Here is a 25,849-nt window from a genome sequence, read left to right as displayed (position 1 = left end):
AAAAAAAATACCTGCAGAGACTAAAGTCAATGTTATTTTTGCCTTTTGCTGTCTTAGCTATGTCAAGGGCCTGAGCACCTCCATCTAACCAGGGATTGAGCTGGGTGGGCTGGGCTGAGTTTTTTGTTGTTTTTTTTTAAAAAAAATTTATTTGTTTATTTTTGGCTGCATTGGGTCTTTGTTGCTGTGCACGGGCTTTTTCTAGTTGTGGCGAGTGGGGGCTACTCTTCATTGCAGTGCGCGGGCTTCTCATTGCGGTGGCTTCTCTTGTTGCGGAGCACGGGCTCTAGGTGCGCGGGTTTCAGTTGTTGTGGCACATGGGCTCAGTAGTTGTGGCTTGCGGGCTCTAGAGTGCAGGCTCAGTAGTTGTGCCACACGGGCTTAATTGCTCCGTGGCATGTGTGATCTTCCCGGACCAGGGATCGAACCCATGTCCCCTGTATTGGCAGGCGGATTCCTAACCACTGCATCACCAGGGAAGTCCTGGGCTGAGTTTTTAGGTAAATTCAGTTCACTCTAGTGAGTACAGTGTCTCAAGGATGAGATCCATTGTGTGTTTGTTGTAGGCCCCTCCCTCTGGTATGACTTTACCTCTTAAGCATTGTAAGACTGTGGTTGATTTCAAGTCACCTTTCTAGTCCATCTCCCCAGCTTCTCCAGCACTTAGTAAACGTCCTATGCAGAAAACTGGTCACTTATCTGAGACTCTTCATACTAACCTATATAGCTGTTATAGACTCTGTTGGTTTTTCTTTCTCTTGGTAGAGTTTCTCTGCCTCTGGCAAGTCCAGTTATGATCAGTTCCTGTTCAAACTCTGCAAATACCACGAGGAGAGAAAATGACTAGCAATATCAGCTCACCAAGGAAAGGCTTTTCCCTCTATGGAATTTTAGGTCATCTTGTTCTCTTTGCATGGAAAACAATTCTTCATTGTCTTTAAAACTACTTCTTGTTTTGAGTAATCTGTTTAGTTTTATGTAGTTTTTCTGTGAAAGTGATGGCTTGCCTCTACATATTACCTCCAGCTTGGAAGCAAAAGTCTCAATATTGTTTTCTGATTTTTTTTGTTTTTGTTGCTATAAATGTGACATTTAAATAAACAAGATGGAAATGATTTCTCTTTGTGAAGTCTGGAGATAGTCAGGTAGTCCTGGGCAGGTAGGTTATGAGGTATCTTCTCTGTTGTCTTGCAGCCTTTGAGGATGTTGTCTTCAGTTAGCATCTTCAACCACATCTATGTTCTAGGCCACAGGCAGAAGGAAAGAGAAGTGAGGGAAAGCAATTGCTGTTTTAAAGGATGTAATCCAGCCGTGGTACTCATCATTTCTATTCACTTCCTATTGGCCCAAATTCCTCACATGGTTACCTTTTGCTGCAAGAGAGATTGGGAATGTGGACTGTAGCTGGGTAGCCTTGTACCCAGCTAAAACTGAGAGAGTCTATTACCAATGGGAACTTACGGAGAATATATACAAGGGGCGAGTTAGCTGTCTCTTCCACAGTACGGTATGAGGAAAAGCTCTAACTAGGGGTTTGGTTTTTTTTTTCCTGAACAGTCAATTTTCTTAAACATTTTTTTTTACATTTTATTTTATTTTTTTGGCTGCTTCGTATGGCTTCCAGGATCTTAGTTCCCCGACCGGGGATTGAACCCAGGCCCACGGCAGTGAAAACGTGGAATCCCAACCACTGGACCGCCAGGGAATTCCCTACATCTTAGTTTATTTCTTTGCAAATTAAAGGTGCATTGAAAAATAAACTAATGAAGAGAAATGAGAGGTCCAGAGCAGGGGTATCCCAGGCTGGGAGCAGGCAAGCCTGGCCACCATTGAGCCTAGCCCTTGTCCTGCCGCAGCCGGGTCAGGTTGGGAGATAACCGTCAGCCACTCTGTCAGTATGAAAGCCTGAGTGGTGTCCTGGCAGGAGAGACTAGCCACCTCTGCCTCTCTCCCCAGCAACCCCCAGCTTGGAGAGCAGTGTTTCCAGCAGGAGCTCAGAGTGGGATGCGGGCTGGCTCTGTGAGGTACTGCAGGTTGATGGCCAGGCTCCCTACAGAACCATCCAGTGCTGGGGCCTCTCCAGCTGCAAAGGAGGCTGATACCTCTCCCAGGTGTTAATACACTTTACAACTCTGTTCCCAAGCTCATTCATCTCTGATAATGTTCCTCTGTCCACCAAGCGATCACCAATCATTGCAGGAGAGAGAAAGAACAGTGGAAGCAGAGCAGGAAAGCTAGTCAACCACCCTTAGTGACTCTTGAGTTGGCTATTGACTTCCAGGCCCTAGAAGACTGAACCCTTTTCTCTCTACTGTGTATGGTCTATACCTGACTCTTGTGCACCTCTATGTATGTTTATCCCTAATAGAGGAAGTTGTTAATTACACTGAGATGAATTAGCAGCCCCTCCCCCTGGGATCCCTACTCCTTCCCACCTGCCCTTCTCTTCTTGGAGGCTGGTCCAGAGGGACACATAATATTGTGAGGGTCTGGGTGGCTCCAAATCCTCCAACACCAAATCATATACAGTGAACTGAAAAACTACATTCATTACGACAGGATTAATTAGAAAAAGGAGGGTAAAGTGAGGGGATAGGGGCACCTTCCAACAGCAGGATGTGATAGAGTGGTAGGATACTTGAGCCCAGAAAAAAGGTGTCTCCTTATACCTCCCCCTTCCTTCAAAGAGACTGAGGTCAGCTTACATGACTTATAAGATATGGAACTATCCCAATTTCTCTGCTGTCCTGGGGTATCCTCTGGAAGCTGGCCTGGAGCCTATGCTGTTTACCCACTTACTATAGCTTGGTAGCTGCCAAATCTCCTTGTGCACATGACAGACAGGGTCCACATCGGATTCTCCCCCGCTCAGGCTCTTGTCTTCTACTGGGAAGTGTTTGTGTGCATATGACAGACAGGGTCCACATCGGATTCTCCCCCGCTCAGGCTCTTGTCTTCTACTGGGAAGTGTTTGTGTGCATATGACAGACAGGGTCCACATCGGATTCTCCCCCGCTCAGTCTCTTGTCTTCTACTGGGAAGTGTTTGAATAGCATCTCCAGCTTGTCCTCTTATTTCACCATGATAAGCTTCAGGTACCGTCATCTCTGTGCCCTCAAACTATCAATGAGGCCTCGCACCTTGGACAGCAGATTATACAGAACTGGCAGAACGCTCCAGCCACTGGTGATCTGACTGAAGGAGGAGACGCTGAAGAGGCTCTGGACAACACCCTGCTGGACACTTGTTCCCACGCAGAGGAAGAGGTTGAGCCTATTCTCCAGCAAGTATTGGGTTGGCCAGAAAGTTTGTTCAGGTTTTTCCATAAGATGTTATGAAAAACGAACGAACTTTTTGGCCAACCCAATATATATCCCCGTTGTTTAGATGCTCTTCAGATGCTCGAACTGCCTGTGGTTCAGTGGTATTCTCAATGGGGAGACTTGGTTAATGGTAGGACCTGAGGATAGAAGACGTTGGTCTCAGCCATGTCCGTGGAGGTAACTAGCTGTTGGACACAGGCGCGGTCATCAGTAGTGACTTCAGCTCCAGGCTGCAGGACGTCACTCTTCAACAAAGAGTTCAGGTAAACTGGGAGTAGCTTCATGTACTCAAGAAGGATCAACTGTCCCACAGAGCAGGGGCTGGCACAGTTCTTTCTGTAACAGGCCAAGATCTGGGCACACTGAGTGATGAGAGGGTCACAAATAATTTTCACAGGGCTGTTCAGGAGGCCCCGGTGTGCAGACTTGGCCATGTAGTTGATGAGCACGTCAGTCTCACAGTTTCAGTACAGATCAGCCAGCTGGATGCAGCAGTTGAGGGCCAGGTTGTGGATGCGGAGCCATCACTGCCCTGCGCAGCTGGTGTAGAGCAGGGCACACTGCAGGAGGGCTCCACTCTCTTCACTGAGCCGGTCGCTGTGCTTGAACTCCGCAGTCACCGTCTCGTCCCCATCCAGCCCAGCCAGCTCCACGTCTTTTGTGTTGCTCATGTAGAAAGCCCCAAAGAAATCTACAGCACGGATACCAGTGCTTGTCAGGACCCTCTTTACAGCATCAAAGCCAGTGACCTGTATATTCTGACCAGGTCACTGAGGAACCATTCCTGGTCATTCTCCACCTGAAAGCAAGCATATTTATAGACAGAGCCACCACTTAGCTGGGGTATGACAGAGAGCATGGCCACTTCCACATACTGGCTGGGGAAGAGGAAGAGGTCTACACAGCAGCCTTGGGCCACACACTCTTTGGCCAGTGTCTGATAGGCACCTGTCTGAGGCTGTAACAGAGTCTCCTCCTTGTCTGTGTTGATCAACTTCCTGTCGTCTCTGTTCTTCAGTTTCCCTGGGACCTCTGCGATGGGCAGGGAGGTGTGGAACAGAAATAGCTTCCCTGCACACCCAGCAGCCTTCAGAGCCTCCACGCCAGCCTGGATAGCAGGAGCAAATACTGTCTCCGTCTCCCTTGTGTCTGCAAATGTTTCTGGAATCTGATCCAATAAGCCGGTGATGACTGCCCGAGACTCATTGACGTTGACCAGGAAGCCATCCAGCAGTGGCACAAACATGTCACCCACATCAGATACAACCATCATCTGTGGCTGGGCCAATGAGCTTCTTCACATTGTAGAAGCAGAGCACCTTACTATAGGTGACAAAGCCAACGTGAATTGCTGACTTTTCTGCCCTGCCCTCCCTAGGCAGAAAGTCTAACAGTGACTTGAGCTCCTCACAGAGGAGCCTAACAAGACCATTCCTGACGCCATTGTAGGAGACATCAGTCATGAAGATAAGGCAGGAGGGCTGGGGAACTTACTGTTCTTGCAGTAATCTACAGTGGCCAAGAATTCATAAGAGCCCAGGGATAGCTCAGGACAGTCATAAGCATCCACACATTTGCCAGTACGATCCGGATGTTGAAAATACTGGGGGGGGAACATCACTGATACAGCTGCAAAAGCAGCACTGGAAACGCCTCCCTCCCTCAATGAACTGCATGAAGGGGCACATGTATGCTTTGCAGCGATTGCAGCGCGAAGGGCCAGGTTCCCCGTGGTCAGTGATATATGGTGAAGCCTCCTCTGGGGGCAGGCTTGCCAGCAGCTTGATGACAGCTGCCAGGGGCTCCTGAGCCTGCTAGACACTGCAGATGTGCAAGGGATATTATAGGATGTGCATCAGATATATCGGGGACTTGCATTCCCTTGGTCTTTCACCAGGAAGTTGGTGTTGACTAAGGGTGGCACCTGGCCCCATACACCAGTAACCATTGGCTCTGAACCCTGGTTGTTCCTGTCATCCTCAACAACCTGAATAGGGCTCGGGATGGCATCAGGGTACAGGCACTTAGGAGGCAATAGTTGAGGTGTTCCTGGCTGGCTGCCCAAAGTGTCTGCTCCTGGGTAGGGACTTCCGTAATTGGGCTGAGGGCCCTGGGCTGGTCCAAAGGAACCATTTTGTTGCAACTGGTAGCCTGGCTGCTGGGAGGAGTGCATAGGTGGTGGTGGTCCTGGGAGCCCAGTCATTTGGGTGCCAGAGGGCAGAGCTTGGGGAGGTGAGGACACATGGTTGGGCTCGCTCCCTGGGGGCCCCCCAAAACTCTGTGCAGGCAGGAGTGGACCAGTCATCAAAGGCATTCAAGGACCCCCTGAAGCTGGGGTATGAAGCTGGAGGCCTGTGGTGGGACAGATTGCTGGGAAGGCTGGGCCCCAGGATGACCCTGGGCCTGGCTAAGGGGAGGAGCCTGGCCCTGAGGGTAGGAGCCATGCAGACCGGTGTTAGGGAAACTTCCTGAGGCTGAGGCAAGTGGTGTTGGCGGACCATAGGCTAGACCCGGAGCGGGAGGCGCTGGGGCCACAGCACCACTGATCTGCATTCTGGCCAGCTGAGCAGTCACCTTTGTACTTGTCAGGGGAGGGCCATAGGGCTGAAGCACAGCTGGCTGGCTGACCACGGGAGCCAGTGGGACTAATCCAAATGGCTGAGACCCAGGGAGCCTCTGCATCTGAACAGTGGAGCTTGGCCCATTCTGTACCTCTCCTTGGCCAAACTGGCCATATGCTGTCTGGCCACAAGGGCCCTGTGCTGTTGAGGCTAGAGGTGCCCCTGGAGAAGGTGGGACTCTTGAAACACCTGGGGGAGGGGTTTGCCCATAGCCTGGCACTGGGCCACTGGAGGCTCCACAGGGGGTGGGGCTGTGGGTCCTGGTTGCCTACCACAGCCAGATTGATGACACCCTGGGTGGACAGGCTGAGGCTCCCCAAATGGCAGCACAGGTGGGGCTGACTGACTTGGTTCCACCCGGCTCCAGATCCAGGTTCGACTTCATTCCTAATGTCAAGGCTCCCAGGCTCCACTTCCAGTTCCCTTAAAATCTTGTATTAAGACTTCCCTGGTGGCGCAGTGGTTGAGAGTCCGCCTGCCGATGCAGGGGACACGGGTTCGTGCCCTGGTCCGGGAAGATCCCACATGCCGCGGAGCGGCTGGGCCCGTGAGCCATGGCCGATGAGCCTGTGCGTCCGGAGCCTGTGCTCCGCAACGGGAGAGGCCACAACAGTGAGAGGCCCGCGTACTGCAAAAAAAAAAAAATCTTATATTAAATAGTCTATTACTTGCCCTTTAGTTTGTGACTTTTCTACTGTGAAAAGTTAGTCTTGTTTAACGGTTATGAGCATGTTCTCTGTAGTTAGATGATCTTAGCAGACAGATACTGTCTGAATTTTGATTTGAGGCCTTTTATTGCCCTTTTTTTAAAAAAAAAATACTAGTTCTGACTTTTTTTCTCTTTTGGCTCTATCTTCATGGGTATTATTGAGAACCTGGGAAGAGGTTAGTTATAGCAGGCAATTAGAATCTGATGTCCCTTAATATAGGGAAGTAAGTACTTAGGATTTTGAACCAGGTATCCCTTATCCTAGATAAGACAGTCAACAATATTCCAAATGCACAAAATTGACAAAGTGGGGAGCCATTTTTAAAAATTTGCTAAAGACATAAAAGTTTGCAGGCTATGCCAACATATAAAAACCTGTTCAGTAAGTGCAGAAAAGAAGTTCTAAGAATTTTAACATAGACTCTGTATCTGTTAAATTTCTTTCAGTTGATAGCAACTGACTCTAGCTAAACAAAAAGGTGATTTGTTGCAAGGATGATAGGTATACAACAAAAGAAAAGGAAAAAGTAGGGAGGAATTGATGAACAACTCAGAAAAGGTAAAATGGCAGGAAATAACACAGCGCTTGACACCTTGGCAACAGGAATTTATGGACCTTTTCTCCAGGACGTTGGCAGTCCAGTGTCCTTCAGACTCCTTCCCCACTGAAATTTTAAATCCCCACGAGAGAGGGTTGTTGGGTTCATTTTGGCATAGGTGCCTACTGCTGTGCCAGTCAGTTATGACCCAGGAAATCGGTCATATTGCACAGATGTGACCACCAGGGACCCACCCCTGGTATAAGGGAGTATTCCCAGAGAAGGGAGACTGATGCAAACTGGGTTGCCTTTCCAGTTCATGTCAATTACAAAGCCAGAGTGGAGGGTACGGTGTTACAGGCCTCGAACATGTTAGATGTGGAATAGAGCTCAGAAAAAGATGCGGAATTTGTGGCAGAGCTGCACTGGTACGCCAATCTCCTATTACATCCGTCTGTCATACCCTGATGCTTATCTAGAGATAGGGAAGTGCTACAGAGCTGTGAGTGGCAAGTGAAAACAATAACTCCTGTGCAGAACATCACTGCCCAGAGTGCAAAGGATGACACTGACTGAAATCCTGCAGTGCATATATACTTGGAGGTCTGCATTTTTGAGTTTTCAGTAGGAATATGGTAATGTCAAAATATAGGTTTGTTTCACAGCTGGCTTTGGAAGCTCTCCTTAGTCCATTCCATATGAGTTACTTACCAACAGAAATTCGGGAACTTACCCTGATTGCAAGATAAAATGTGGACTCCCTACTTTTCAAAATTTGCCTGCCAAGAAAATGAAGACACTTCTGGAAATATATGTTCAGAGTGTGGCACAGCTTGTGTGATGGGCATAAAGCTCCAAACTATTTTCTCTAGTAAGTGTGGTAGGCAGTAGTGAGAGGCTAGTATATTTTCAGTAAAATTCCAATAAAGAACCATTTCGGCAGAACTTATTTTAAGGAACAACACAGCGTATCACTGGAAATGAATAGGGTTCATTTAAAGGAAAAGACATAACAGTCCTTTGATTGCTCATGCATAACGGGTGGTTCATATTGGACATTAATTTTTTAAATAATGTCCCAAGCTGTCTACCAGGTGGGCAGGTTCTGTTGTGATAGGCAGGTTCTGTCATCCTGCTGTCACATTAAGCGGGAATGTGTTTATTTGCTTTAAAAAATCATGCTTATGTGATTTTGTATCTATGTCAGAAATGTAAGCTTCTGTTTTCCAATAATTACTTCCCCAAAATTGCATAGTTACTTTGTGTCCTTTCATGGGATTCTCGAAACCTCTGCTCAGGATTATTCCTTCTAAGTCATTTTACAGAGTAATGAAAACCCCCTTTTTTTTCTTTTCTGAAACTAAAGAGAGAATACAATACATTTTCCAGGACTTTCTTTTGCTGCAAAGGACACTCTTAGGACGATTAGCGGAATCTAAATAAAGTACGTATTAGTATTCTAGCAATTTCCTGATTTTGATAATTGTTCTATAGTTATGTAAAAGAATATCTTTGTTTTTAGAAATATGCACTGAAGTATTAAAAGATAAAGGTACAGTATAACTGCAACTGACTCACAAATGGTTCATGAAGAAATTCTCCATCATTCTCTCTCCACACACACACACACACACACACACACACACACTCACACTTATTTTCTCCTGAACCAGTTGAGGGTAGGTTATGTGCATTATGTCTCTTTACCTCTGTCTTAGTTCAGGCTGCTATAACAAAATACCATAGATGGGGTGGCTTAAACAACAGATATTTATTTCTCACGATTCTGGAGGCTGGTAAGTCCAAGATCAGAGGTGCTGGCAGGTTCAGTTCTTTGCGAGGACCCTCTTCCTGGCTTGTAGACAGCCACTTTCTCATAGTATGCTCACATGGCCTTTCCTCAGTGGAGATCTCTGCCTTCTCTTCTTATTAGAGCACTAATCACATGGAGAGGGTCCCACCCTCATCACCTAAACATAATTATCTCCCAAAGGCCCAACCTTCAAATACCTTCACACTGGGGTTTTAGGGCTTTAACATATGAATGGGGTTAGAGACACAAACACTCAGCCTCTAACATTCTGCCCATGGCCCTCCTAAAAGTCATGTTTTATGGTGTGTGCTTAGTCGACTTTAAAAAAATTTCTTCCTTTGCCTTTTTTTTTTCCTTCTTCATTTTCTAGAAAAAATATTACTGTTCAGGCAAATGTGTCTTGGTATTCATTGGTGTTCTTAAACTTCTCTTGAATAAGAATACAGAGTGTCACACTCTTGTCTGCTTAATGTGAAATTTTTTGACCTGGAGGGAGTGATATGCTAATATTTTTCTTGATTGCCTTGTCGACAGTGTAATTCTCAAGTTAGAGTGACTGAAAGGCCTCTTAAGAGCCCTCTTGCATGGTGAATCCGGAATATGAAATATTCTGTAAGGGTTTGTAGCCTGTGTTTGTTTAGAGTGAACTTGATCTCCAGTCCAGTTGAGACTAGAAGGTATCAGATATGGGTTCTAGAAATGTTCTAATATTAATTATATAATCATCATAAGTTAACCCCTTCTATGACAGAGCAAAGAGCATAATGTGTATTTTCATTTACAAATACTTGTTGAGCTCCTATAAGGTGCCACTTTCTGTAATACTTTCTGTAATACTAATAGTAATTAAAGGAAACGTTACTATTTTTCCTTTGTTTTTGTTTTTTTTTTTTGGCCACTCCACGCAGCTTGCAGGATCTTAGTTCCCCAACCAGGGACCAAACCCACGCCCTTGGCAGTGAAATCTCAGACTCTAACCACTGGACTGCCATGGAATTCCCAAAAGGAAACATTATCGAGTACTTATTATTTCTTAGCACTTAATAAATACTATCCTGAGTGCTAGTTGTGCAGTGAACAAAATAAGCCTGGTGCTTTCCCTTGTAGAATATTATACACGTATAAGATGGTAATACCATTATTTTTGTTTGAATCGTGTCAGAGATAGCATTTAGCATCTGCATTTGAAGGTCACGTAATTTTGTTTTCTCTAAGACTTTTTCACCTGTCAGAAGTTTGCATGTCAGTTGGTCTGTCCATTCTGACTCTGTGAATGACCATAGTGAACTGTGCTTTGAGGCCACATTGTAAAAGTTACTTCATAGTTGAATCTCAGTTCCTTAAAATGCATTTAATTTTATTAAGTGAGGCTATGGTAGAATCACACAATATTTAAAAGCAAACTAATGATTTAACTTTCTCCTTCCTAGTCAGTCCAACCAACTGTATAAATATACTTGGTCTTAATGGTTTGGGTGTGTCTGAAATAAAGGTGGATCTCTTTTAAAGAGATCCACCCACAGCATTCCTGGCATATAAATCTGCCACACATTTGTTAGAGACTTAGGAGCTCTGAAAATTGCCTTACTTTTTACTAGTATATTCAGTTGAGAGAAAATAGTGTAAACAATTTCAGAGTTACAATGAGTTGGGTACTGGTGTGTTCTTATGGCAAAGTATTTTTAGATATAGTTTTTTAAAAAGATAATCAGGGGCTTCCCTGGAGGCGCAGTGGTTAAGAATCCACCTGCCAGTGCAGGGGACATGGGTTCAAGCCCTGGTCCGGGAAAATCCCACATGCCACAGAGCAGCTAAGCCCACGTGGCACAACTACTGAGCCTGCACTCTAGAGCCCGTGAGCCACAACTACTGAGCCTACGTGCCACAGCTACTGAAGCCCGCGTGCTTAGAGCCCGCGCTCGGCAACAAGAGAAGCCACCGCGATGAGAAGGCTGCACACCGCAGGGAAGACCCAATGCAGCCCAAAATAAATAAATAAAATAAATAAATTGATTAAAAAACAAGATAATCAGAATGTTATTTTTCTTGTGTTTTAAGTGCTCTTGATTTTGCTTTTTCCAGGTTAATTGCTTGCTTACGTGTTATTACTAATTTTTAAACAATTTTCTATATTCAGATATTGGTTCATTTTTAGCTGTTCTGTTCTAAACACATTACAGCTTTGCTCCTGCATGAAAGTTTAAACAGCAAATGTTAGCACAGAGTTCCACCGCTGGGGAAGATATTGATGAAGACCTAAGCCAGTTTTATGAATAGTTTTCAGAGGTTCTTTAGGCCATCGAATTGAATCATTACCAACAGCTTTCATGTATCATGCCGATCCAAATGTCTTTCCTTTGTCAAATACAGTAATTTGTTTCCAAACTGGTCTAACTTGTAGCATTCTAGTAGCTTTCCCAAATGAATATTTAGCTCTTCGATCAGGTTGCCTGAGAGGCCAAGAAAGAATCTTTTATTCCTTTGGAATTCTTCTTAACTCTAGTACAGTGCTCAGTAGAAAATATGTTCCTGGTAAATTGTGATTGACCATCCTCACAGCAATCAGTTGTTTCAGAGTTAACATTAAAGTTGACACACAAACTACTTTAGTGGAATTTTTCTGTAAAACAACATTTCCATTAAAATTGACCAAAGAGTAAACAGCTTTCAGCTATGAGATCAAAGTACAGTACCTTGGTGTTTGTATGTTAAAATTTGGATATCCCTAAAGAGGAAACTAGGGATAATCTTATGTTGGGAAAAGGTCACTTGGTCGAGATGAAGGAGGACAGAATGATTTCAGGGCTGTTAGTGATCGCTCCAACAGTTTTTCCCCTTGTGTTGGATTTCACTTCCTTCCTGCGTTACACGGTGCTAGATCGCTTAATGTAAGCATTTTATTTTTGTGAATAATTTATTTGTGTTACACTGACAACAAAGGCTAGTATAAACTATGTGTTTCCATAGATGCCTAGTGCTAATAATTATTTGAAATGCTGTGGCTCGGTGGCTTTAAGAATATTTAGCAGTAAAACATTTACAAATATTTTATTTTATTCTAAAACTGAATTGACTTTCGATTATTTGTAAACTAATATACTATTTTCAGGATAGGCTTTCTCTTTGTTGATTTATATTTTTTATTTTCTTCATTAGGACAAAGAAAATTATGCATTCCCTAAGCGTAGCATTTTAGGATCTCTTGCAGAAAATCAAGTGATAGAAATCAGTGTTAAGCGTTGTTCTTACACAGTCCTTCTCCCCTTGCTTTTCTTTGCTGTTCATCTGAAGTATGTATAACTTAAAACTTATTTCCACAGAAAAAAATTAGTCCCCGCTTAGAACTTAGCAGATGTTTGGTAGTGGTGGGGGGGGGGGGTTGACGATTACTTAGAGAATTCTGAAGGTATGCAGATCTGTAAGGACTCAGATTTTAAGTAGCACTCCTTTTCTTACCATGACTGAAAGAAACATTTTTAACCTCCCTTTTAGATACATCATGTTACACAAAATGGAGGACTATATAAAAGACCATTTAATGAAGGTTTTGAAGAGACGCCAATGCTGGTTGCTGTGCTTACTTATGTGGGGTATGGTGTCCTCACTCTCTTTGGATATCTCCGAGATTTCTTAAGGCATTGGAGAATTGAAAAGTGTCACCATGCAACAGAAAGAGAAGAACAAAAGGTAACTGTTAGTCTTTGGTTCTGTAAATGGAAGCCTCTTATCTTGCGGTTTTCACTCATTTTTTTCTTTAGATATTTGGGTATACATTAAAATAAAAAAATATTCTAGATGCAGTTAAATGAAAACATTCCACAAGGGAAGCTAAAAGCAAGGGTAAAGGCATGGAGAAATCAAAGCATTTAACATGTTTTAATTGAATCATTACAAGAATCTATTCTTATTTTATGGACAAGAAAGCTAAAGTTCACAGGTTAAGTAACATTTCCCAAGATGCCTAATGTCAGAGCTGGTACGTGGACACAGTTCTCTGAAGAGCCAGAAGCCATGTCCTTTCTGTTCACAATACCATACTGTATCCCAAGTTGTGTCTACAGTCTTCTGGAAAGATTGTGTTCTTTAGAACTCATGTTGTGTTTTCACATAGGCACATTACACATACATGTCTGGTTCATAGATCGCCTCTTCTCCACAGAAAAACAAGCCCTGAAGCAGAATTTGGCTGAGCTACTCTGTTTCTGTGGAAAACTGTCTCGTTTTAGTAATGGTAAACAGATGATACTGATTGTCTCTGGGGAGGAGGACGGCATTCACCTCACTTCACTTTTCTCTTCATACTCCCTTGTGCCTCTAGAGTTTTGTACAGTATACATGTATTATCTACTCTTAAAAAAAAATAGTTGTAAGTCAACTGTACTCCAATAAGATTAAAGAAAATAAAACAACCTAATTTGTCTTGGACTAAGGAACACTATGTTCTTTCCCAAACCAAAATATTTCTTTATGGGCATTTTTTTTAATGCTTTAAATTTTATTATTTAAAATGATAAAAGATTTTCTTTATCCCATAATAAAGTTTGTTTTTTTCATTAAAAAAATAAATAGAATTAGAGTGAAAAATGCCTGATTTTATGAAAAACAAACTTGTTTGTTCTTGGCATGTGAAGTATGGAGAGGGTTGTCCTCTAGTCCAGGGAAGGCACTAGATTAGAGAAGGGATTCAGAAGTTAGAAATTTTTTGTCTATCATACGTCTCACTTTCATGGGACATTAGAGGAGAGGGGCAGATGTGGTGGCATTAAGATCAACACTGAGAGGGGAGCCAGTAAACACTGGGAATGGATGACGGAGACATGGGAAGGGGGAGAAAGCACCAAGAAACATGGGAAAGGGAAGGACCTCATCAGCTACGAGGAAGCCAAAACCAATCAGCATAGGGATTGAGGATCCTGAAACTGGGAGAACTGAGGATCCAGGCGTTCTTCTGTCATCTCAACCATTCTGCACCCTTCACAGCCCTGGTGCCACAAGTTGGCCCTCTTTCTCATTGCCCTGAAATGCCTACAAGTTCATTTCATTAAGAAGGTATTTTTTGGATAACTAATAAGAACCTGCTGTATATATATATATAAACAAAGGTATATTTTTTTGCTAAAAAAAGCAAAGCCCTGCATTCAGAACTCGATCCAGTAGGCGAAACTAATTTTCATCATTGAAAAAAAATTAAATTTCTTTGATTCACTTTTTTCTACCCCTGTACATCCCAAATAGATTTTCTGGTAGGGTGCATCCACAATATGTTGATTTTTTTACATCCCTTAGGTATGGCCTACTTACTGTAGGTTATTAGCTTACCATGTACTTACTGTGTTGTACAGTATTACAATGACTTGTGTACAAACCAGTATCTTCCTGCTAGACTGAGGTGATGGTGGTTGTGACTGATGGGGGCTAAAGTTTTATTCACATATTCAAACTAGAAAGTCTTTATATACAGGGACCTCTCATAGTGTCTAAACACTATAGAGACCTAATAATTGACATGTAGAGATGGGGGTTGGGGGGAGTGCTGACTGTGGTGTAGACAGCGTTCCTGCTGAGGGGATAGAAGTGTACGCAAAGGCATGAGGAATGTTTGGGAGAACCTGGAAAGTGAATGTATGAGAAATTGTGTTTTGAATGTTTGGTAGGCAATGAGGAGTCATGGGCATTTTTGAGCAGGGTTAGTGACTGGAGAGTTTGCACAGCTGGTGCTGTCTCAAAGTGTGATGAACGAATGAGTGAACCGATGGGGATGCATCTGAATTATTTTGTGAATGAGGACATTATCTTTGGAACTTTTTCATGTCTCCAGAGGGTAAATTGACTGTTTAAGTATTGGGGCTGCCTGTGTGTACTTAACTTTGTGTAAAAGAATTGGAGGGGTCTTCCCTGGTGGCACAGTGGTAAAGAATCTGCCCGCCAGATGAATGGGTAAAGAAGATGTGGCATATATATACAATGGAATATTACTCAACCATAAAAAGAAACGAAATTGAGTTATTTGTAGTGAAGTGGATAGACCAAGAGTCTGTCATACAGAGTGAAGTAAGTCAGAAAGAGAAAAACAAATACCGTATGCTAACACATACATATGGAATATATATTTAAAAAATGTACTGATGAACCTAGTTGCAGGGCAGGAACAAAGACGTAGACATAGAAAATGGACTTAAGGACATGGGGTGGGAAGATGAAGGTGGGGCAAAGTGAGAGTAGCATCCACATATATACACTACCGAATGTAAAATAGTTGGCTGGTGGGAAGCAGCAGCATTGCACAAGGAGATCGGCACGGTGCTTTGAGATGACCTAGAGGGGTGGGATAGGGAGGGTGGGAGGGAGGCTCAGGAGGGAGGGGATGTGGGGACGTGTGTATGCACGTGGCTGATTCGCTTTGTTGTGCAACAGAGGCTAGCACAGTATTGTGAAACAATTATACTCCAAAAAAGATCTATTTTAAAGAAAAAAAAAAAAGAAGAAGAATCCACCTGCCAGTGCAGGGAACACGGGTTTGATCCCTGGTCCGGGAAGATCCCACATGCTGTGGAGCAACTAAGCCCGTGCGCCACAACTACTGAGCCTGCGCTCTAGAGCCCGTGGGCCACAACTACTGAGCCTATGTGCCACAACTACTGAAGCCCATGCGCCTAGAGCCCGTGCTCTGCAACGTGCCTAGAGTCCATGCTCTGCAACGAAGAGTAGCCCCGCTTGCCGCTACTAGAGAAAAGACAGCATGCAGTAACGAAGACCCAACACAGCCAAAAATAAATTACTTAAATAAAGTAAATTTAAAAAAAAAAAGAATTGGAACACGTGGATTTTCTTCTTAAGTAGTTTCTAATTTTGTTGAGGGAACATAAACACTTCAAAATTATGGGCCTTTGCAAAGCACTGTGCAGGTAAATAGTACTTGAATTGTATGCAGATGTAGAACAAAAAAGTAAACTGAGTAGCATAGAGATAATTCTTTTTTTTAAAAATTAATTAATTTTAATTTTTGGCTGTGTTGGGTCTTTGTTGCTGCACGCGAGCTTTCTCTAGTTGCGGCGAGTGGGAGCTACTCTTTGTTGTGGTGCACGGGCTTCTCATTGCAGTGATTTCTCTTGTTGTGGAGCACGGGCTCCAGGTTTACGGGCTTCAGTAGTCGTGACACACGGGCTCAGTAGTTGTGGCTCTTGGGCTCTAGAGTACAGGCTCAGTAGTTGTGGCGCACGGGCTTAGTTGCTCCGTGGCATGTGGGATCTTCCCGGACTAGGGCCCAAACCTGTATCCCCTGCATTGGCAGGTGGATTCTTAACCACTGTGCCACCAGGGAAGTCCCCAGGAAATAATTCTTGAAAGAAGTAATAGGAGGAAATATGTAGGATGGAGGGGGACATTTGCCTCTAGAGTTTGTTTAGGGGAGGACTGTACTAGTTTATTCAAATTCATTTTAGTAGGATTTTCACAGAAGATAATATTAGCAGTTAAAACAGCTGAATTCTGCCATTTTCTTATAAAAATTCAGCTATTAGAAGGGAAGGAAGGCTCATTTAGCATTATGGCAGATCGTGTTTGTTTTCTGATGCTGGTTTAGACGTAGTGAGAGGGATAGGCCAGTTTTTAAGCGTTACACTGGGAAGAGGTGAGGGAAAGTGTTTGCTTAGGATCATAAAATGCAAATATAATGTTGCTACTTTCTCACTTCTCTGAGTGAGTAGTGTTCATAACCACATCCTTATTTTCTCCCTCATTCCATTACAAAAGAGAGCCTGTTTATTTATACAAGTTCTTCATATGTTGCTTTGGGTAGAAATGAACCACATGGTCATGCTAATAAAGATGAGTTAGCATAAATGTGTTCTATTTTATATAAATTGCTAAAATTATTGGAATTCTTTACTGCTTGATCTTCTCTTATTGGTGGTGTTTTGGATAAAAATGTTTTCTCTCAGTCTGGTTTCTTTTTTGTGTGAGGTGAGGCTGGTAGTTCAGAAACATGTATGTGATAGGTGTAGTAAAAGCTTGAATTAATAAAAATGTTCTAGTATCTAGATAGGAAATACCTAGAAATCTAAGGAGTAAATTGTGGTAGATAGTTACCACACACTTACTAAACTTTAACATTTGCCTCTACAGTTCATGATCATATATTCAGAAATGGGAGGGATAGGATACTGGGAAGGGACATTATATGTCTATATCTTGATATATTTTAATTTTCAAGTTACAAAAGAATTAAAATACATTAATTCAAATTCCTGGAAGGATTTATTCTTGGCCTCCTTCAAAAAGTAGCTTACTAAGAATATTCTGATAATTGTCACTTTAGCAGTATCTTTGGAAACAATGAGTATAGTTGCTTGATATGTTAAGCTGGGGGATTATCAATTGGTTTGTCTTTTTTATCTGTGGGTTTAAAAAGAGCTCTACTTTCCATAGTTTTGTGGTAAGTGTGGAGCCCAGGACAGCAGTCAAGCAGTCACCTTTTTTGGGGGCCGCACTGTGCCACTTGCAGGATCTTAGTTCCCCAACCAGGGGTCTAATCCACGCCCCCTGCAGTGGAAGCACAGAGTCCTAACCCCCGGACTGCCAGGGAATTCCCTACTTAATTTTTTTTTTAAATAGCTTTATTGAGATATAATTTATGTACCATAAAGTTCACCTGTTTAAAATGTACAGTTGAATGATTTTTATTACTATTTACAGAAAGTGTACAGCCAAAACCATAAGCTAATTTTATAACGTTTTCATTATCTGAAGAAGAAACCCCATACCCATTAACAGTCACCCCTTCCTCCTGCACCTCATGCTAGGCAACCACTAATCTACTTTCTGTCTCTAGACATTTCATATAAATGGGATCATACAATGTGTGATCTTTTGTGTCTGGCTTCTATCACTTGGAATGTTTTTGAGGTTCATCCATGTTGTGGTATACTTTGGTAATTCATTTTTTTATTGCTGAATCATACTCCATTGTATAGAGCAGTCATCTGTTTCCTCTTGGGATTTCTCACTGAAAAGCTATATCCAAAATAAACCTTTTTAAAGAGTTTTATTGTGCACTATTACTGTGTGTGTGAATGTGTTGCTTCTTTGTGTGCTTGCACATACACACATGCTGGCTGTAGGCCGACCATAGGAAAGGGGTGGGAGGGCCAATAGTCCAGTGGTCTTAACGTGCTTTCAATGCCGTAGAAAGTTACTTCAGATTGACTTAGTAGCAGCACAGAATGGGAGGCATTGTGGCTAGGGTTAGGAGCATAGACTCTGGAATTAAAAGACCTGGATCAGTTCCTGGCTCTGCTTCTGGCCAGGTCTCTAGGTGGGAAAGCCATTTTGCCTTTCTGAAAATGGGAGTAATAGCTTCTGTAAGAGAGCTCAGGGATACTTAAGAGAAAAAATATGTGAAGCCCTTGGCAACACATATCATAAGTACTCAGTAATTGGGAACTCCTGGGCATGCATCTATGTTGGCCTGAATTGTCTTAACGAACAGGGCCAATTTTTATAAAGTCAACTTCTGAAAGTGGTAGCACCCAACCTTTTTCCCCTGTGATTTTTTTTTTGAAATTAGCTTTCAGAACTCATTTATGTGCAGAGGTTAATATGGTGCCTAAATATGTAAATACCAGAATAATACTTGTGTTACTGAACCAGGTCTGTTTGCCCAAGATGCCACAAGCCAAACACTGAGACTCGGGTTGGTTTACAGCCAAGAGTTTATTCATAAGGCAGCCAAGCGAGGAGATGGAAGAACAAGTCTCAGGTCCACCTCCCTGAAGGCAAGGAGGTTGGGGTATTTATGGGATAAGCAAGAGTGGTCTTAGGCATAGAGAAAGGTGATTAAAGGCAGAGAAAAGGTGAGGTAATCCTTGTTCTGCATAGGCACATTTGGGTTACATGCTTCTTCATATTCAAACTAGAGTCGCTTAGCTTGGTCTGAGGGTAGAGTTTTCTGGCCCTCTGATGTTAAAAGGCCATTTACTGAACATCTGTGCAGCCCCAGTTTTAGGGTCAGTTGTCCCATGCAGCCCCCAGCCAGCTTACACTGGGCGGGAGCAGACTCCAAGTTCCTTTAAAACAACTGGGGCTGTGTGAAAGCTGGGAAGGCCTGCAGTTATAGAAGAGGCAAAAAGAGAAAGAAAAAAACTAAGGCGAACTTAATCAATGAAAGCAGTTTACGAGCAAAGGGTTTTTAACAAGCTGTTCCCTTATCTGTTGTTCTGTAAGACAAGTTCAAGACTTTCTCTTAGTTATCAACTTCTGTTAACTCTTTGGGGCACAATTTCACTTGTCAGGATCATCCTATACTTTTCCAGAAGGTTCACAGTCCCATATCTACAATCAAAACTCTAAAATATCTGAAAACCAAAAGTTTTTTTTTTAACACATTTGGTGGTAAAACCTGACCTGAACAGATGTGTTGCTCTTTACAGCTCTTTTTTATCCCACTTGGTATGAACAATCATAGCTTTCCTGCAGATATATTAAAGTGTTGGGTTTTGGGGTGCTGCAGATCCCACTGGTTATATATTAATAGATTACCCTGTGGTCTTAAGGCCTGTATAGACAGTAGAATAGGTGCCTGTTTATTTTAAACAATATATACGATGTTTTCTACAAGACTTACCTCAAATAGGCTTAAATAATAAAGGATGTTTATTGGGTAATTAAGATGACCCCAGACTACTTTGGGTAAGGTCTTTACTGATCCCTAATTAACAAATCCATGAATTTCAATTTTACCTTTCAGGCCAGTAGTAGAAGTCACTTAACTTGTGAGTACCTCAAGCCCAACAATCCAAGGTGGTCTCAGCTAGGTTTTATTTCTGCTTATCATGGATTTGTGCTGGTGTATGGGGTTTGTAAAGATCTTCAGAGGTGTCCATGAGGAGGGTATCCGTAAGGCTGTTCGAACTTGACTCTATCATTGCCACTCACCTACCAGTTAGGCTGTCTCTGGGCAAGCCTCCCTCTACAGTACTTGTTATATTGTGTTGTAACTTTATTTGTGTGCCTCTCCACTACACTAAGAGATCCTTCAGTGTGTAGAGGTTGTGTCTTACTCATTTTTATCCCCAGTGCCTTGCTTAGTGCCTGGAAAGTACTGCTCAGTAAATGTTGGTTCAGTGCCTGAACAAATGAGTATTAGGTTGGCCCTGACTAAAGTCATTTCACAGTGACTAAACTGAGGAGGAAGAAGAGGGGGAGGGGGATGTGGAGCAGGCTGGGGTGTGGGGTGTCATTGTTTGCAGAGAGAACTCTCCTGTCCTTAATGTATCCCAAGTCTAGCAATGAATCAAACATATATTGAGTGTCCAATAAAAGATTTGAAAGAATGAATGAGAAGTCCTCTAGTTTACCCCTAGTCCTAAAATATTTCAAGTGTAAAGTGTATATGTTTTTAGAAACAGACGTTCTTATTGCCTAGAACTAGAACCTCAAATCGTGGTCCCCTTCCATTCCCTTTCTTACTTCATCGCAAGGCTGCGGCGAGTTTGGTTAGCATCCCTTCGGATCTCTACTGAACCTTTTAACTGCAGTCAAAGCTGCTACCCAGGCCACAAGTCCCTGTCTTCTACCATCTGTCTCACCTGCTTTGGGTCTCAAACATCCCTCACTGTGACAACTTCCTCACTGTGCAAGCCTGTTCCCTTCTCAGGGACTTAGTCGTTCTCTCCTTGTAAGGAGAGGCAGAGCTCCCTGATCTTGGCGGTCTCTCTGTTCAGATCAGAGCCCATCCCTGCCCTCCTAACCTCAGACAGCTCTGTCACAGGTTACCCAAAGCTCACCTCATTCTGGTCTGCAGCCCTTTTCTCTTTGGGGTTTAGTAACCCTTCTGGTAGATAGGACCGGACTCTAAGTTTTTTCTGATATTTATATACTAAAAGCAAAAAATACTGCGTTTTGTCGCTAATAAAAACTTGTCCATGATGGAGTATTTCTCTCAAGTATTTGAGTTAATACCTTTAACATTGATGTGCAGGAAGTTGTAAAGAAATGAGATCAAGAAGAGTTAGTACTGTTTACCCATTGAGAAGGACTGGAGACTGGTTTTTTGTTTTTTCCTTTGTGAAATAAATGCATGGTGAATAATAGTTAAAGGAAAGTCCTTAATTAGAATTTGGGTGTCTCTGTTCCAGTTTTAATTGATCCAGTATGTTGAAAGAAAAGACTATCAAACGGGACATAGTATTTAAGTAATAAATTTCCAATTGTGACAGACACATTATTTATGGATATTTTCTCTTTAGGAAATGTAAATGTTAGAACCAATTGCAGGAGAGATGGTATCAGCTACCACAAATTCCTGAGTTCTTTGTGACTCTGCTTAGCTTTATTTAAGGAGATTTTTATCTACTGTGAGGCTTATTTAGTAGGCACTTTTAGAGTCCAATGTCATAGAAGGTTAATTTTAAACTTTTATGTAGAGCCTTCTTTAGCAATGAAAATCTTTTACAGAATAAGGCTTAAACTTTTAATGTTTTTGACTAGCTTATTTAAAAGATGAATTTAGATTGGCACCAAGCCAGATCTGAGGGCTAGAAGCTCCGTGATTTGCCGGCTATCATAAAGCTGTAGTACAGTTCTCTTTTTGTTTGGCTTGCTCTTTACCTTCAAGTAGACCTCACGTGGTCTGGTCACTGCATTCTGAGCAGAACATTATGCACTAATTAAAGCTCCACTGTGACTTAATTTTTACAGACTTAAATTTTAGCATCACTTATTTTCAGGGAGGAAGGGAGAGCTTTAAATCCCTGATCATGAAAATTCATTTTGAGATTTTTTTTTTTTTTAATTATTTTTTGGCTGCACTGGGTCTTCATCGCTGTGTGCGGTCTTTTTCTAGTTGAGGCAAGTGGGTCTACTCTTCCTTGCGGTGCGCGGGCTTCTCATTGTTGTGGCTTCTCTTGTTGCGGAGCACGGGCTCTAGGTGTGTGGGCTTCAGTAGTTGTGGTTCATGGGCTCTAGAGCGCAGGCTCAGTAGTTGTGGCACACGGGCTTAGTTGCTCCGCAGTATGTGGGATCTTCCCGGACCAGGGATTGAACCCGTGTCCCCTGCATTGGCAGGCGGATTCTTAACCACTGCACCACCAGGGAAGTCCCATTTTGAGACTTTTTAAAAACGCCCATCCAAGGAAAGAAACCTCAAGTAGGTGTCTTTCTATAACCTACCTTTTAGTGTTTCTTGTTTATAATTTTTCTTTGGATTTGTTTCATTTTGATCCTTGAAAATATGCAGAGGATGAAATCTTAATTTTGGAATTATTTTTCTTGGTTGAAACTGAAATTATAGGGGTTTTTATGGCATTTCCCCTAATATATTACTGGTGGGGGCGGGGCAGAAGACATGTTTTTAAGGTTTTTAGGAAGGAAAACCATTTAATGACAGAATTGTACAAACCAGGTTTATTTTTATGAGGCCTGCTTTACTAAGTTAAATTCTTTGGCTCTACTTTTGAGCTGTCTGATAGTTACTTGCAACCATTTCTTATAGCCCAATGGTCAAAGCTAAGTGAATTTTACCTGATTGAGTTGTTTAAAAATAACATAAGGAATTGATGCCTTTCCAATGTTTTCCATATCAGTTAATTCTGTATAATTGACGTCTTAAAGTGCTCTTGCATTACGAAAAGGGAAGTTGTAAAACTTTTCAAAGGAACTCAGTTTAATTTATAGTATTTTCACCATTTTTTGGCAGGACTTTGTGTCATTGTATCAGGATTTCGAAAACTTCTATACAAGGAACCTCTACATGAGGATTAGAGACAACTGGAATCGGCCCATCTGCAGTGTGCCTGGGGCCAGGGTGGACATCATGGAGAGACAGTCTCATGATTACAACTGGTCGTTCAAGTGAGTCTCGGTTGGGAAATTGTTTCTTGACAACAAAAAAAAGAATTTCTTCACTTCAGAAGATGTTGTATTGCAATTTGAATATTCTGTCAAAATAGGAGTGGAAGCTGAGAGTACAATACAGCATGATTAGTTTCCTTTCATATTGTTCATTGTTACTGAGATTTTTTTTAAAAAATAAATTTATGTATTTATTTAATTTTGGCTGCGTTGGGTCTTCGTTTTTGCACGCGGGCTTTCTCTGGTTGCGGTGAGCGGTGGCTACTCTTTGCTGCAGTGCGCAGGCTTCTCACTGTGGTGGCTTCTCTTGTTGCGGAGCATGGGCTCTAGGTGGCTTCAGTAGTTGTGGCGCGAGGGCTCAGTAGTTGTGGCTCACGGGCTCTAGAGTGCAGGCTCAGTAGTTGTGGTGCACGGGCTTAGTTGCTCCGCGTCATGTGGAATCTTCCCGGACCAGGGCTTGAACCCGTGTCCCCTGCATTGGCAGGCGGATTCTTAACCACTGTGCCACCAGGAAAGTCCTGAGATTTTTTAAATGCATTTTGCTACTACATTTGTCACTGTGTTGGATTATAGTTGAAAACAAAATTTGACTTATTAAAAAAACTCACACAAAGAAAAAACATCCTTTCTGTTATGCCATTTACCAGAATCAGTTATCTGAATTTATTTATGGATATTTTGATTTCTCAAATGATTCAAGGAGTATTTTTACTTAAATGGATTGAATTGTTTAGAAAACTTTTTATATTCGTAAGATTTTGTTTTGTTCATATTGTACAGGCATTACATGGTTGTATGGTCATTATTTTTAAAAAAAGACAAGTAATACAAATAAACTGAAGGTTCCCTATGACAGCTAACCACTATCCTTTTGCAAATCCACTTCGCCACAAATCCTCACTTCCCAGAGGTGACCATTGTTATCAGTTTATTGTATATTATTCCTCCATATGTTTTCTATGGCGTGTATATATATATATTGTACTACTGGGGTTGCACACAGGTAGTTTTTGATTTACAAAAATGGGATCATACTATGGAAATTATTTTATATCTCGCTTTTTCTACTTGCTAACATACCGGTAACAGCATCCTTCTTGTGTACGTTCACAGCAGGCTCACTATTTGTAGTGGCTGCTTAGTGTTCTACAGTATAGATACATATAATGTAGAGTAGATTGGGCTACGTCATCCTGTGTTAAAAACCCCCAAAACCTCAGCGTTGAGACAGAAGCAGTTTATTTCTTGTCCCTACTTCATGTCCATCTTAGATCGGTGGAGCCTCTGAACCATGTTGTCCTCACTCGGGGTCCCAGGCTGACTGAGCTTCCACCATGTGGAAAGTCACTGGTCTGTGTGCCTGGGAAAGGGACACAGTAGACAAATTGTGTAGTGACTCTTAAAGGATCCTTAAGCGTATATCCTTTTATATGTGTGTAGGAATTGCTGAGTCAAAGATATGTATATCTTTTAATAGAGAAGTACTGTCAAACTGCCCTCCAAAGAAAGGTACTGACTGATATTCTTATCTACAGCGTATGAGAGTGTCCTGGCCAACGCTGGATGTAGTCAGTTTTTATTTTTATTTATTTATTTTAAAAAAATTTTAAAAATGTTTTTTGGCTTTGCCTCATGGCTTGCAGGATCTTAGTTCCCTGACCAGGGATTGAACCAGGGCCACAGAAGTGAAAGCGCCGAGTTCTAACCATTGGACTGCCAGGGAATTCCCATGATATGGTCAGTTTTTAAACATCCCTATTGATAAGTAAAAACTGGTATTTTGTTTTAACTTCCGTCTTCCTAATTGGTAGTGAGTTTGAGTTGCTTTTCATCTAGACCATATTCTCTCTACTTCCTATAGATGGTGCTTCCTTTTGTATTATCAATAAGTTTATTATCACATGTATTTGATTTGCTTTTGAGTTTCATGAACTTTTATGCTATTGAAATACAGGTACACAGGGAATGTAATTAAAGATGTTATAAACATGGGTTCCTACAACTATCTTGGGTTTGCACGGAATACTGGACCCTGTCAAGAGGCAGCTGCCAAAGTCCTGGAGGAATATGGAGTTGGAGTGTGCAGCACTCGGCAGGAAATTGGTAAGTGTAGGCTCTGTTTGGCCAGCTGATGTTCTTATTCTTAACTTTTTTACTCAGGAGGGAATAATACTGAGATAGAGCTAGAATACTGTATAGAGCATCCAAATACATACTTTCCCATGTAGTTTAGATCAGGTAAAAAGAATGCTTTATTTTTCTGAAGTGATGGATGATTTTAATGCTTTCAGTGTGTTTTGAGATATATTTATCTTTTCCATTATGTTATACTTACAGAACATCTCTAGAAAAGTTCCATTAAGTATTTGTTTCATTTATAACTTTAATGTTGACTTTATTGGCTTTTGCAAATGATAGTGATTGAGAGTACTACTTACCAGTACTGAGCTCATGGGCATATGAGCATTAACCTGCTTCCATACTGGTAAATTGGGGCTAATAATAATTCCTACACTATAGAGGTGTTTCAAGAATTAAATAAGCTAATTCATGTAAAGTGCTTGTAACATGGTAAACCCTCAATAAACATTAACTTTTATTATTATTACAAGCCTATAAAATGTGAAAGTGAACAGATTTCTACAAAGAGATTTATTTAAGTTCAAAGGAGGATTCCTAATTTTTGCATTTTGTTCAAGAGAACTGATAACCATAAAAGTTATAAGGCAACTTTCTGGATGTTTATTACTGTGAATCACCCCAAAACTTAGTAGATTAAAGCAACAATTCATTATTATTTCACATGGGTCTATCCCCAGTGATGTGGTTAAGGGAGCATTGTGCAGTGACGACATAGAGTAATCATACCTTACATCTTTTTTAAAAGGATACTTTTTAATTTTTATTTATTTATTTTTGGCTGCATTGGGTCTTCGTTGCTGTGCGCGAGCTTGCTCTAGTTGTGGTGAGCGGGGGCTACTCTTCGCTGCGGTGTG

At 42.0% G+C, this 25,849-nt stretch overlaps 1 protein-coding gene and 1 pseudogene across 7 annotated transcripts in view; one reads left to right on the top strand and one right to left on the bottom strand.

Moving 5' to 3' along the window:
- SPTLC2 (serine palmitoyltransferase long chain base subunit 2) overlaps window positions 1-25,849 on the top strand; it is a 110,088-nt gene that overhangs the window by 13,810 nt on the left and 70,429 nt on the right. For 5 of the 7 annotated variants that reach the window (XM_022576432.3, XM_089908022.1, XM_089908023.1 and 2 more), the window contains exons 2-4: window positions 12,498-12,692; window positions 22,699-22,853; window positions 24,808-24,956. In XM_022576432.3, coding sequence (XP_022432140.2) covers window positions 12,498-12,692; window positions 22,699-22,853; window positions 24,808-24,956 — 499 coding nt within the window. Of the gene's footprint in view, window positions 1-8,558; window positions 8,637-12,497; window positions 12,693-22,698; window positions 22,854-24,807; window positions 24,957-25,849 lie in introns of all 7 variants that reach the window. The other 2 variants (XM_089908021.1, XM_089908020.1) reach the window with 2 other exon arrangements.
- LOC111176210 (protein transport protein Sec24C pseudogene) lies at window positions 3,282-8,796 on the bottom strand (annotated as a pseudogene).

The sequence above is a fragment of the Delphinapterus leucas genome, chromosome 2 (genome assembly GCF_059928025.1).
Source record: "Delphinapterus leucas isolate spDelLeu-1000000601 "Yukka" chromosome 2, BTC_Dleu_Yukka2, whole genome shotgun sequence".
Classification (NCBI taxonomy): Eukaryota; Metazoa; Chordata; class Mammalia; order Artiodactyla; family Monodontidae; genus Delphinapterus; species Delphinapterus leucas.
The sequence above is the reverse complement of the archived record's forward strand: the minus strand, read 5'-3'. Positions and strand labels throughout refer to the sequence as shown.